A 13,745-nucleotide genomic window follows, 5' to 3' on the forward strand; every position below is an offset into this window, starting at 1 on the left:
GGGCCAGTCACAGACACTGGAGTAATTTGAGGTTCCTGGAAAAATCTAACTGAGAAAGAGTGAAAGTCCATGATGGTAATAGAAATAGACAGAAAATGACCGATGACAATGACAGGGTATTATAAGGTGTTTCCATTGCTAGAGGACTGACTGCGTGAGTGGGTTTTGGAATGGAGAAGATTCAAAGGAAACTTCAGAGTTGGAATCTCTGGGGATGTCGTTAAAAGACACCGGGACAGTGGGAGGAAAACCTAAACTGATTTGTTGGGTTTTTAACTTTGTTTTGCTTGGTTTGCTTTGGTATTTGTTAAGCAAGATACTGACATGGGTTTGAGACTTAGTGAGATTTCAAGGCTGATAGCCTTAATATACAGCATAGATCCTAGGTGAGACATTCATAGTAAAAAGATTATAGAATAACATTCATATTATTGATGATAAAAGAAGAAATTGGATTTTTAAAAAGGTGATCACTGATTGTGGAATTGTAAGTGTTAAGTCTTATTAATGAGTCTGGTCTCTGTGAGGAAGTAACTTTCAAACCCAAACTGATCTCCTTATTACTAAAATTAGGAACATGAAGTGTAACAGAATCTGTAGGCATCCAAGTCATGGAAAGCAAAAACTGTTTTCCAAATAGCATAGCAAGTATGGTGCAGAGCATTCATACTAATTTTTGAATTCTTTGAGTAGTATAACGTATAACAAATTTAAAGCAAGCCTAATATGTGATAGCACACTTTCAGTGACGGGAGAACTTGTTAAAACATGACAAAATTGAATGGTGCCACTTCCGAATCATTGATGAAAATCATTGGATTCCTTTTCTAGACTCTTCTTCAGAAAATTTAATTCTTCACCTGTAATCGAGACAACAGATGAAGATGAAGATGTGCGGGCTGAGAGATTAAGAGTTGAGAATGGTGCAGATGAATTTGACCTGGTCCAGCTCCATCGTCTCACAAAATCCTACCAACTTATCCACAAAAAGATAATAGCTGTCAACAACATCAGCATTGGGATACCCGCTGGGGAGGTAAGAAACAACCTTTCCTTTCTAACTGTCCTTAATGTTGCTATGATAAGCGACAAATACAAATCTTTATCTTTCCTTCATTTTTTTCTAAAAATATGAAAGTCAGCTTCTGAATCTTTTGATGGATTCTATATATAAAATTTACTAGGGTCCATGCGTTACTTGCCCTGTAAGCCTCGCCTCTTGATAGGGAGGGTTTGTCACACGCCAGGTCCTGAGCCCCTTCCCAAGCTACTATCCCCCTCCCTAGGGTGGGCTGTCAGTCAAGAAGCCTATGCAGGGTGCTCTCTTCAATGTTCATTTCCCAGGCCTCTTTGAAAGAGAGCATTAAGAAATCAGTTGTCAGAAGTGAGGTCCTGACACTGCATCCATATTTATTCTTGCTGTTTTCATAGAAGCAATATTAAGGCAGCTTTGAAAGGGGAAACGGAATGTGGGCATTTCCCTTAGTTTCCCGAGCAGAGCTGCACAGGAAATGTATCACATTTATTCGACAGCATATAGAAATTATTGCTTCAGTAGCTTATTCAGTAAAGTTGTGATTACAGTTTGTGTGAAGGATGTGAAATCTATAAATACAATTCCTTTGTCAGGTTAGCATATCTTACTCAGGTATTTTATCACGTCACACAGAGGTGTGCTATAATATACAAAAACAAGTCATATATACTGTATATATATTTACAAATGTCCAAATATAGTTAAAAGGAAAAGAGAGAAAAGATACATAAGTTCCCATTTGTTTTAATAATTTTTATTTTTCAGTTAGAGTTGATGTACAATATTATATTAGTTTCAAGTGTACAACTCAATGATTAGACATTTATATAACTTACTAAGTGATCACCCCGATAAATCTAGTACCCGTCTGGCACCATATATAGTTATTGCAATATTATTAACTATACTCCCTGTGCTGAATACTTTACATCCCCATGACTATTATGGAACTACCAATTTATTACCCATTTGTTTTAAAATAGAAAGATTTATCAAATGCCAGCAAAGCACTGCTATATCCATGAATAATTCCAGCGATTTCTTTTTCTTGGTAATTTATTTTACCCAAGGAAAAGAAGGAAAAGAATACAATAGTAGCATGTCTTTGGTTTGAATTAAGTTTATATATGTTTTTCCCTCCCCCTAACCAGTGCTTTGGCCTCCTTGGGGTGAATGGAGCAGGAAAGACCACTATCTTCAAGATGCTGACTGGCGACATCATTCCTTCAAGTGGAAACATTCTGATCAGAAACAAGACTGGGTATGAAAACCAAATGCTTTAATTTACCGAGCACAATATAATTGAATGAGAAAAATAATTAAAGCAGATTCTTTATGTTATTTTATGATTATAGTATTCAATCCTCAGGGAAAAAACAGCTTTTCAAGCAAGTGGAACTTTTTATCATTTTTTTAAAAAATCAGAATCACTAATCACCATGACCAAAATAGAGCTGCCTTCCTAACATGTGGGGGTGAGGAGGGAAATATGTTTGGAAGTTCACCTGTGTTTTTGACTCCCCCAATTCAGATCTCTGGCTCATGTCGACTCTCACAGCTCACTAGTTGGCTACTGTCCTCAGGAAGATGCCTTAGATGACCTGGTAACTGTGGAAGAACATTTGTATTTCTATGCCAGGGTACATGGAATTCCAGAAAAAGATATTAAAGAAGTGAGTAGAAGTGTGACAAACTCGATCATTTGAAAATCAGATTGTTTCTGCTTCCCACCCACCCTCAAGACCAAGTTGACATCTGCAAAATGAAGACATTTCTTCCTAACAACGATAGTGGATGCATGTTAGCTTGGTTACATACATCACATACACACCTATGAACTCAGCTTCAGAAGCTCCTCTGCTGGTGTTTGTCTAGTTACTTTTTAAGATCTAGCAAATAAAGGAGCACACACTTGCCTTGGCTGTGGATGGGGCATTGATTTGTGATGCCTGAATATCCTCTAGTGTCCAGATAAGTATTGAAACTTGGGATTACCTACAAAATGCCCAAGTAAAATAGAATAACTTCCAATTTGATTTTTTAAATGTGGTTTTGTACTTCACTACAGTTATTTGCCTTTGTAATGGAATGGTTAACCCTCAGGGCAGTTTCCTCTATTTTTGCAACCCCAGGGACCTGTTGAAATCCTCCTAGGAATCCACTATTTGCCAGAGCTATTTAACTACAAAAATAGCCTCAGGCACTCATGATTCCTCAGTTAATGTGCTAAAATTTTGATCCTGGGTCAGTTTTAAAAAGTTTTAAAGCCTTTGTGACAACTCACCTCTCAGTGAGAAGAAAGATGAAAAGGAGGCGATGATCAGTGAAAAAACCTGCCTTGAGAAAGGTTGAATTCTGTTTTAGCTCTTTTACACTTAACAAGGAACTGCTGTGTTAATGTCGCAGAAAGAACTATCTGCAATTGCAATGCCAACACACACGCTCCCATGAACATATGCATACACACCACACCTTAGGGGGGAAATGCCACTCGAAAATGAGCCTCCACAGAATTGCTTTTATCTCTTAAATGATTATTAATTTTTAAGTGGACCTTTGAAAATAAAAATAAGATCTACGTTGAGTAAATTTTTCAGGTATGCATTTCTTCACTGCAAAACTTTTTTTTTTTCACAAACAGCTTTTCTGTTTCTTTGTTTAGTGCTTTAAAGGGAGAAAGTCAACCTAACTCTCTTTTCGGCCCACAGACTGTTCATAAACTCCTGCGGAGACTTCACCTGGTGCCCTACAAGGACAGAGCTACCTCTCTGTGCAGCTACGGCACAAAAAGAAAGTTATCCACCGCGCTGGCCCTGATCGGGAAGCCTTCCATCCTGCTGCTGGTAAGACAGCTGTGAGAAAGGCTACTGCACAGTTAGGACCGTGTACATATCCAATTGTATGTACAACATCTCATTCTCATTCCTGGAATCAACATTTATGAAGGGCTCACTGTGTGCTGGTTATTTTGCAAAGCACTTCACCTATACTACCTCATGAAAGGAATTTATAACAGCAAATAATTTGTTGCCACAACAGTGTGCCCTCAAAAATGTTTTTGTCTGAAGCCGTGTTGCAGTCAGTTTCAGAGGAAACACTTGGCGTAGGAACGAGAAGTGGCTGGAACAAATTCGGGGTATACAGAGGAGTCAATGATGGACTATGGTAGAATTCGATTCCCGGTTACTGCAGAAATCAGTTGTATTGGTAACTGATCAGGTGCACTAACATACTTTTAAACTTCTAGGAAGGAGGAAAGACACATTTTAAGACAATGTGCTGTGTTAAAATTTTATTTTCTTGTTACTGAAAACTATGAGTTACCTAGTTTGGGATGTGATTGACATTTTATTTATTTGATCTTATCTGAATTTTTCTAAGGCAAGAAGTGCATTCCCCATTTATATTTTCATTAAGAGCTAGAAAATTAAACTGATCACCTGGAGATGTAAATTACACACAGGGCTAACAGCATTCTGCTGCCCAGGCCAAACACTATAAAAAGTGTTTATTTCGGAGAAATAAGCTTGCCCTTATTTTGGAAGATCCCCTTCATTTAAGGACATCCCTACTCCAAAAGAGCCTTAACTATATGCAATAAAAATCCACTTATAAATCACCACATGATTCCAGGGTTTAAGTCATACAGAGGATCAGTTCATGTAAAATGCCCAGAGAGCATGATACACAGCCCATCTTTCTTTAATGCCAGGGCTTACAATGTGTTATATCCTGCCAATGGATGCTTATAATGGAATCTTATTGTGTAAGTGTCCCTTAAATTGAACAAAACAATCCTTAGGCACTGCTGTGAGAAAACAGGTGTAAAGTACTTCAAAAAGTTAAAAGCACTATGCAAACGCCATGTATCAATGAGCCTCACTGAAATATAGGCTTTGAGAGGAAGATGCTATCTTTTCTTTTATATGTGTTTACTACAGATATTAGCATCTTCAAAAATAGGAGCCTTGATAATATACCCTTTTCTGTTTCCTCAAATTATCACTCGTTTCTTTCTTTAAATTTAAATTTAAGCCCTTACTATAAAAACAAGCTTCTGGTGATCCTATGTACATACTTTCCGTTACAGATATATATTTAACTTTTCCCTAATCTTGACCTATGACAGGTTTGTTTAATCATCTGTTTGACCTATTATTGCATGCTTAGATTATCCATTGCTACATTTCTAACTTTATGTCTGAACAATTTTCAAAACATCATTTACTTTTCAAATATAATTTATATCTTTCTACTTGGCAGTTTCCTCAAATCTTATGCTTATTTCTCCAAAGAGTGTACAATTTCAGTTAATGACATAAAACTAAAAATACACTCAAATGTATTAACTGAAAAGTCAAATTTTGTTCTTTCCACGTCACATAGCATATTATCACTCCCAGCCATGCTCCTGCTACTGGGAGCAAGACAGAAATCTTGTTGCTGTTAGCTTCAAACATATATGTGACAATGTACTATTAAATGTAAAAACTCTGCTTTGTCAGTAATTGAACCAGAATTTTTTTCCCAAAGACATATAAGAGACGAGTGTAAAGTAACAGGATGTCAACTTCAATGAGACACTTTTTAAAACAGATTGACAATTTTAAATGATTAATTCTGAGCTTCTTGACAGCAGCAGAAAGAAGTCTATTAAGTATGAAACAAGTTAGTCACAGGACTTCGCAGAGTGATTTCTGTTCTAGGCAAGCGAGACGTAGTGATTCATGTAAAGAACCTCATCAAAAATTAATTAATTTGATAAATTTTTCTTGTATCTTTCTATTAAGGACGAGCCGAGCTCTGGGATGGATCCTAAGTCAAAGCGGCACCTCTGGAAGATCATTTCGGAAGAAGTTCAGAATAAATGCTCCGTCATCCTCACCTCTCACAGGTAAACTGCGTGCGGGAGCCTGAGGCCAGCCGGCCCGATTCTAGAATGACAGATGGGAAAAGGCAATCCCTGTGTAATAAATATTAATAATGAGTGTCTACAATTAGATGAAAGTATTTTATCTTTATAGTCTTAGGAGCAAGTTAGGCAGGTTATGTGGTGAGAATCCAGCTCCTGAGGTGGGTCAGGGCCTAAGCAATCTTTTTAAAAACAAATATCTTATGATCTATGACCCTTGTAACTCAACTATGACTCCCTATTGCCTGTCACATAAAGTTCAGCATCTTTCGTCTCCGTATGGAAGGCCTTTTATTATCTAAATTTCTAGCCCTTTCTGCCTACACTACCCTCTCTCTCCTATCAGTCAATCTGAATGACTTGTGATTTCACACACACTCATAGACCTTTCCCGTCCCCGTGCCCTGGAAATGGCCTTTTCACAGTCTCTCCAAGTTCTAATCTTACCAGGCCTTTAAGAACCAGCTCACAGGCCTCCTCCACGAAGTAGACCCTGCCAATCAGTTAAGTGAAAAAGCTCCTGAAGCATTTTATCTTATGTGCTTTTCTTGTGAGGCTGACCTTGTGGGAAGTTCATCCTTTTATTGTAATGATCGTATAATAGAAAAAGCATTTGATTTGTTTATAATCAAGAGATTTGTTTCTCTCCTAGGCTTGCCCTACCACACTGTCTGTCCTGGAGCCAGTCCTTTCATTTTCACGAACTTTTGTAGGAAGCGGACAGGGTGATACTTAAGATTCCTCCAGTTACCATAGTCTATGAAATTAGAAACGATGTATTCACATGCAGGTTAACCAGTTATAAATACAAAAACATAAAAGCCAACTAAGTACAGATTATGAAGCATAACGAAAAGAGCTCAGTATTATTTGGGGAACCTTTCTTAGGAAATATAGGTCTCTAGGTAAGGCTTGAAGGAGCTTGAAAGAAGTAATGTGCTTGATAGACAGGATACCCCAAGTGAGAGAGGTGAACCCAAGCTTAAGAAGGAGCAGTAATAAACCCTATATGAAGCCATTTAATTTATATTAATTTTTTTTTTAGTTCTTCAAGAGAAAAGCCATATTGAGGAATAAAAACAGTATTTCTAAAGTGCCATAATGAAATAGTTAAACTTCTGTTCATGAACTGAAACCAGAATTCTGATGTAATTGTGCTGTCTTTCAGCATGGAAGAGTGCGAAGCTCTCTGTACCAGGCTGGCCATCATGGTGAATGGAAGGTTCCAGTGCATTGGATCCTTGCAGCATATAAAGAGCAGGTGAGGAACGAGTGTGTTGTATAACATATGGAGCAGGGTAATTAATCTGATGGCACTATACTCACCTCCAAGGATGATCTCAGTAGCCTTCCCTGCAATGAGTATAAAATTGGAATGGAGAAGTCAATCATTGACTCATCTTAAAGTTAAATTATCTTAGTGAGAGTTGGATGTATTTTTAGTTAATAACCCCAAAACTTGCAAGGCCGAAAAGCTTTAAAAAATTAGTCCACAACCAAAATACCCTCGAGAAGCAGTTTCAAGAGTTGACTCTGTAACAAATTAGACCTTGACAGGTGCATGAAGGCATAGATTTTTCCCTAGCATGCTCACTTGTCATTTGGTCAGGCTTTCAGGAAGCTATTTAACATTTTTATCACATTCAAAACCTTTTAATCAACTCATTGGGGAGATGTACATAAATACCATACTAACAAATTAAAATTAAATAATTTATATTGGCCAGAGTGCATATGAATTTATATATATCTGTTAATCTCCAAACTTCATGTTATACCTTTACCTGTACAACTGGCTTTCTTAAATGATAGTATTAACTAAGGTAAGAAGAACGGATGGAAGGGATCTTATATGCTGTTTGAGATGAGTTTACAAACTCTCCTCTTGGTGCTAGCAGTCAGCTAGCATACCTATTTTTATCTATGTTTAAAATCCAATGACGTTAATCTTTACCACTGACACCAAATTCTCAATGAGTTACCTCTCAAGACCTTGTTTGCTTTAAATTAGAAAGTATTTATCCCCAGAAATTGACATCAACTGCCAGTTCACGGATGTCAAAGAAAGCCAAGATTTTACATTTTCTTTCGAATGCAGGTTTAGTCCAAAGGGTCTGACTTTGTATAGCGGTAGAAATAAATTGTTGAAAATCATGGCAGTTCGCTACTTCCAGTCTGCAGCATGCTCCCAACGCATATGACTAAATGACAGTCGTCGTGTGAGAAAAAGGGCTGTGGCGGTCAGCTCGGGGCCCCGCCTCATCACCTGGGGCCGCGGGGCCGCTGGTTCAGCGAACCTGACCCGCGTTCTGCTCTCTCTCCAGGTTTGGCCGCGGCTTCACCGTCAAGGTTCACGTGAAGGACGCCAGAGTGAGCATGGAGGCCCTCACGCGCTTCATGCAGCTGCACTTCCCCAAAACATACCTCAAAGTAAGCGGGGGGGCGTCCTGCCTTTTTTTTTTTTTAAATGTACCTTTATTGATTTCGGAGAGAGGACAGGAGAGGGAGAGAGAGAGACAGAAACATCAATGATGAGAGAGTCATTGACCGAGCCCGCAACCCGGGCATGTGCCCTGACTGGGAATCGAACCCCGATCGCCCGGATCCCAGGTCCACGCTCAACCGCTGAGCCACGCCCGGCTGGGCTGTCCTGCCTTTTCATATGGCCTGGTTTTGACCGTCTAATCTCGCAGCAGACATTTGCCCTTTCCAAGTTGACCACAGCTTTATTCACCTTAAAATATTCGTCAGTTAAATATGCATACGATACTCTGAAGCACACTTAGTATAAACAAGTAGGAACTCCACTTTCTTCTGCTCTTCAAACCGAATCTTCAAATGTCTTCAAGTATAATGACAAAAATTACATTTTTGTAGCTATTCAAAGTAATGTCATCTTTCCACATACCTTTATTTATGTCTTCGTCTCAAAGGTTTGATGACCATACTGTGTTAGTCTCCAAGTTGTATACATAACTAGTTTAACTAGCTGTATACAGTAGGGCACTGAGGCATGAAGGATGTTATATGACCAAGTGCATTTTTTTTAGAAGAAAAATTACAGAGTTCCAGAATGTCACAGCCAGAAGAGATTGTCTTCTTTACTCATCTCATTTGAAAGATAAGCCCACAAAGGTGTGAGCAGAACTGCTTGGAAATCAAGTTCTTAAACCCACATCGTTCAGTTAATTTCATTTTACCTATACGTATCCACAGGATGGACACATACAGATGTATGTCTATATATCTCACCAAGTTCAAACTTAATAAATGCACTTGACCAAAAGAGGGTTATCATTATATAACATCTTTGATGTACAGGTGACTTCTACAAGATGATGACAGCGAATGCTTGTTTTAAAAGAAAATCGTATGGAATGGTGAAAAAAAATTGGAAGTCTTGGGCTGAGGTCAAATTCTCTCTGTGTGATTTCCAGCAAGACAGCTGAAGTCTCTGGGCCTCATTTTCTCATTTATAAAATAGAAATAATGGCATCATGTCACAAGACTGGTGTGAGAAAGAAGCAATAAAATGTCCACAAAGATACTTCTATAAGGCACCACATTAATGTGAAGTGATTAGAGAGAGTAAAATAGGATGTGTTTTTAAGAACAATTATTTGATCTCTACAAAATACCTGTGCCTCAACCTCCCAAGCTTTGGCTAACTTCTCCATGAAATAATAGCTTTTACAATTTGTATCAAAGCCCATTTTCTATCATCTAAATTAAAATCAGATTTCAAAACTAAAGGACACGTTCCTTGTACAAATCACATTGGTTGTAGTGGTTTTTCTTTTGGTGAATTTCTGGATTGAAGTCTGTGCTTACTCACTAAGTGATAAGATTACGCTCGCCCTGGTCTGGCCCTCATGGGACCAGGGCTACACAAGACAAATGCAGTGATGATAAAAGCCTTATTTCTTTTTAAACGGGCCATTCTTTACAAGTGTCTGGTGCTTTCTAGATACCTAGAAGGGAAATAGCAAGAACAACAATTCGGGAGTAAAATTAAGTAAGAGCCCAATTGCAGTGACAGGTGTGATGTGAAAATAGGTCAACCAGAGCACGTAGGCAGTGAGCAAAGGGCTGAGGAGGGGGTTACCAGCAATGGAAATCTTGAATACCAGCCTGAAACACGCAGTCTTGATTTAACCCTTAGAGTTCACAGGGGTAGATTCTGGAGCAAGAAAATATCCCAATTAAACTAGTGTTTAGGAAAGATTACCCTGGCTGCTTTGGGACAGTATATGAGTGTGTATAGTGTCCAGGCTTCTGAAGAGGCTGTTGGGGTGATGAGCCTCAGGGTAATGATATTGATGGTGCAAATAGAGGGGAAATTTTAAATCGGAGAGTTGTTTTAAGTGAAAAGTAAATGGAATATGCTAACTGATTAAATATGTAGAAAAGCAAGGTGTTAGAGATACTCCAAGGAAATGATATTCGATTACTAACTAGATACTAAGACTGTGTATGGACTAACATAAAGAAATTGAAGAGAATTTTAGGGCAAGTTGTGGAAAAATGTAGTGTTATTGGAATGAGGTTTTTCCTAGGCGATGCTGTTGAAATCTAGCCTCTTTAGCCAATATAAATTGAGCAGCTAATCCTTGGCCCTTCAGAAGAATTCTAACATTTCATTTAAAGATGAAATTTCTAAAAGTAATCTCTGAAAAAGCTTATGTGAGCCAAGAGCATAATCTGACACCTGAAATACCATTCCATAGTACTTTTTATGCAGGCAGGACTATAATGGCTTTATAAGTACACACGAATGTAGAATGCTTTCGAATTTTCATTAGATTTTTAATTTGTTTTCTCATTGTCATTCGTAAACTTTTCATCTTATCTTTTCAAGCTGTTAGTTTCAAAACATGCCCATTATTTACACTGTAGTGTTATTTTCAGTGGAATGGATTTCAGTATATTTCTTGGCTCTTGCTCAAATATGACTAGTCAAGTCAATATTCCCTGACATTGCAAAATACTTTTTTTTCCCTTTGGTTCCCACAGGATCAGCACCTCAGCATGTTAGAGTATCACGTACCAGTCACGGCAGGAGGAGTAGCAAACATTTTTGATCTGCTGGAAACCAACAAAACTGCTTTAAATATCACAAATTTCTTAGTGAGTCAGACTACTCTGGAGGAGGTAAGCTGGAGACCATGACCCATGTGTATAGTTTCACATTAATTATTACACATTCTGTCTACTTCTTTTCAATGATATTCAGTTTGCTTTTAGTTGAAGGAATATCTAATCTTGTACCTGAAAAACTTAGCTTAGTTTATTTCTAACCACATTTGGGGATGTTAGGGGGAAAATGTTAAAAGCATTAACTATTCTTAATAAAGAAGATTTTTTCCTTTCTACAAGATATCTACATCCATCAAGTTGTGTGTTTATGTAAAACAACAAAACATTACTTTCACCTGTAAAACAAAACACTTTCCTTACTTTCTCGTTGATAGGTGTCTTGATTAACATTTCTGTTGATTGGCTTTCTGGATTAGATGCGATGAGGGTATCTAGAGAGAAGTTGGTGCCATGTTTTCAGGTCTGCTAGATTCAGGCAACTGAAGTCACAAAGGCGGAATTCTTTTGTTTTGCTCATATCATGTCCTAATTGTATTTATATTCAATAACTTGAGGCTTCATGGGGCATTCTTCATCACTTTTGCACTTTTATTAATTTTGTTTGGCTCAACCAACCTCGTGTAGAACAGTCGATTGCATCACCACTGAAATGGGTCTGAAAGTGAGGCCTTAGGGCCTCTGAGTCAATAAATGGTACTGCACTTTATGGACAATTTTCTATGGGGCTTTAGGCAAGTATGGCCTTTCTAATACAGAATATTTAGCCTTTGACTTGTAACCAACTACCAGCACCCTGTCTGTCACCAAAAAGACTTTCAGTATTTTCTGGATGAATCAATGACTAAGATTTAATAATTTTAAACAAAATAATAAAGGTCTGCCCATTAAATAAGTGGCTTACTGAACATAATGTTAATGTGAGATTTTTATACAAATTTTATTTTAGTGCATTTCTCTTGAAATTAGTGAAATTCCTCTCAACATCACCATATGAGCATTTGATCAGGGCTTGGTTTGGGCTCGTTGTTTATATTTGATAGAGATATTGATGTCAAGCATATAGATACAGCTAAGTGGCTATAGATATTCAATTATGATGTTAGATTTCTATTATGATTATAAACATAATTATAGTTATAGATATAGGTATTTTCAAACTCTGATTAAATTTGAATATCTAAGTAAGGACTCCTAATGAGAGTGTATATATATGTGTGGGCATGGCCCTATAAAATCTAATATTTTTATTTGGTCTCCCAAGTGTGTGTGTGTGTGTGTGAGTGAGAGAGAGAGAATTAACCTATTTCTTCCTTTGATTTACCAAACACTAATGGCTTTATTTCCCTTGAAAAAATCAGGTTTTCATCAACTTTGCCAAAGACCAAAAGTCCTATGGAAATACTGATACGAGTAGCCAAGGCTCCACCATAAGTGTTGACTCACAGGATGACCGGATGTAGTCTTAGCACCTCCAGCAAACTCAGTCTCAACAAAGCCAATGGCTTCATCTTGAGGAAGAACCAACCGCAGAAGGCACCATGCCCTTGAAGATACTACTTCCTTCGGATGTCTTAATTTTAAAGTATTATACCATATAGAAAGTTACGATTGTTTAAGACTAGCAAGTAACTATAAATGGGAAGTTTTCTTTGTAAGGTCACTGAATGTTGTCGCTACTGAAATGAATCCCTATATACTCAACACTGTGAGCATGCTAATGTATATGCTGGTGGTTTTTATGCAGAGATGAACCCCTGGCAGATGAATGTCTTAATTTATTACTTTCAATAAAAAAGAGAGCTTTAAAGGCATGGTTATTAGTAGCTGAAAAGTAAGGGTGGAAAAGAAAAGTGAGGTAGCTTGGGGTAGGTAGAATTGGGAGAGCAACCAAAATAATTTATTTCCAGCAAATAGCAGCATGAAAATCATCAGCAGTACATGAATGTACTGTGATGGGTAAGGTGCTAAGAGCCAGATCAACATTGGCAGTGAGCAGTGGGAACGATGTCAACAGGGAATAGGTCACTTTCCATACCTGCAAATACTTGGGGATATACTGACCCCCCCCCATGCTTTCTACAAGAATGCCGTAGAAGGCAGTTTACCCCGGTGGTAAACATAGCTTAGCTGTATGCCTGCCATGCCTCGACAGTAGGCAGGCACAGGGCAGAGCAAGAAGCTGCTTCTCTTCAGGGAACAGTGGGTGTGTCAGCTGGGCAGATACAGATCCTGAAAGCTGATGGAGAATCCATGTGCTGCTGGCAGGCAAGTTTGGGTTTTTTTAAGCTCTTACAAAAAGCCTCATATTCTGGGTCTCTCTGCAGGAAAGACTCCTGTGGAGGAAAAATGAATATGAAGACAGTTTTCAGCTAATTACCCAGCTGACCCAGGCCCATCTTAATGGCTGTAGGATTGACTTCATAATAGCATCAAATTAGATGGCCCTCGGGGAAGGTGCTTTGTGTAACATTTGCCTGTGTGTGTGTGCCTGTGTGTGTGTGTGTGTGTGTGCTCGTGTGTGTACAAGTTCGCCAGCTTTGGCACAACTGTTTCTGTATCAAATATCAATAAACTCGAGGTTCAGAAAAAAACAATTCACGAAGTCATTTTATTTGTTAGGGGAGAGCCAGGAACCTAAAAACTGGAGCCACATGGCCTACAAGGTCCCATGCTCTATGCTCCTGTTTTCTAATCTCATCC

General features: G+C 38.2%; 1 protein-coding gene across 1 annotated transcript in view; it reads left to right on the forward strand.

The window, feature by feature from the left end:
- ABCA12 (ATP binding cassette subfamily A member 12) overlaps positions 1–12,944 on the forward strand; it is a 156,737-nt gene extending 143,793 nt beyond the window's left edge. Inside the window, exons 45-53 of the mRNA XM_016196895.2 lie at positions 832–1,036; positions 2,188–2,297; positions 2,568–2,709; positions 3,745–3,879; positions 5,827–5,930; positions 7,117–7,209; positions 8,273–8,378; positions 10,962–11,099; positions 12,404–12,944. Of these exons, the coding sequence (XP_016052381.2) occupies positions 832–1,036; positions 2,188–2,297; positions 2,568–2,709; positions 3,745–3,879; positions 5,827–5,930; positions 7,117–7,209; positions 8,273–8,378; positions 10,962–11,099; positions 12,404–12,505 (1,135 nt within the window). The 3' untranslated portion in view covers positions 12,506–12,944. The remainder of the gene's footprint in view (positions 1–831; positions 1,037–2,187; positions 2,298–2,567; positions 2,710–3,744; positions 3,880–5,826; positions 5,931–7,116; positions 7,210–8,272; positions 8,379–10,961; positions 11,100–12,403) is intronic.
- Positions 12,945–13,745: the final 801 nt, after the last annotated feature.

The sequence above is a fragment of the Miniopterus natalensis genome, chromosome 8, assembly GCF_054644295.1.
Source record: "Miniopterus natalensis isolate mMinNat1 chromosome 8, mMinNat1.hap1, whole genome shotgun sequence".
Lineage (NCBI taxonomy): Eukaryota > Metazoa > Chordata > Mammalia > Chiroptera > Miniopteridae > Miniopterus > Miniopterus natalensis.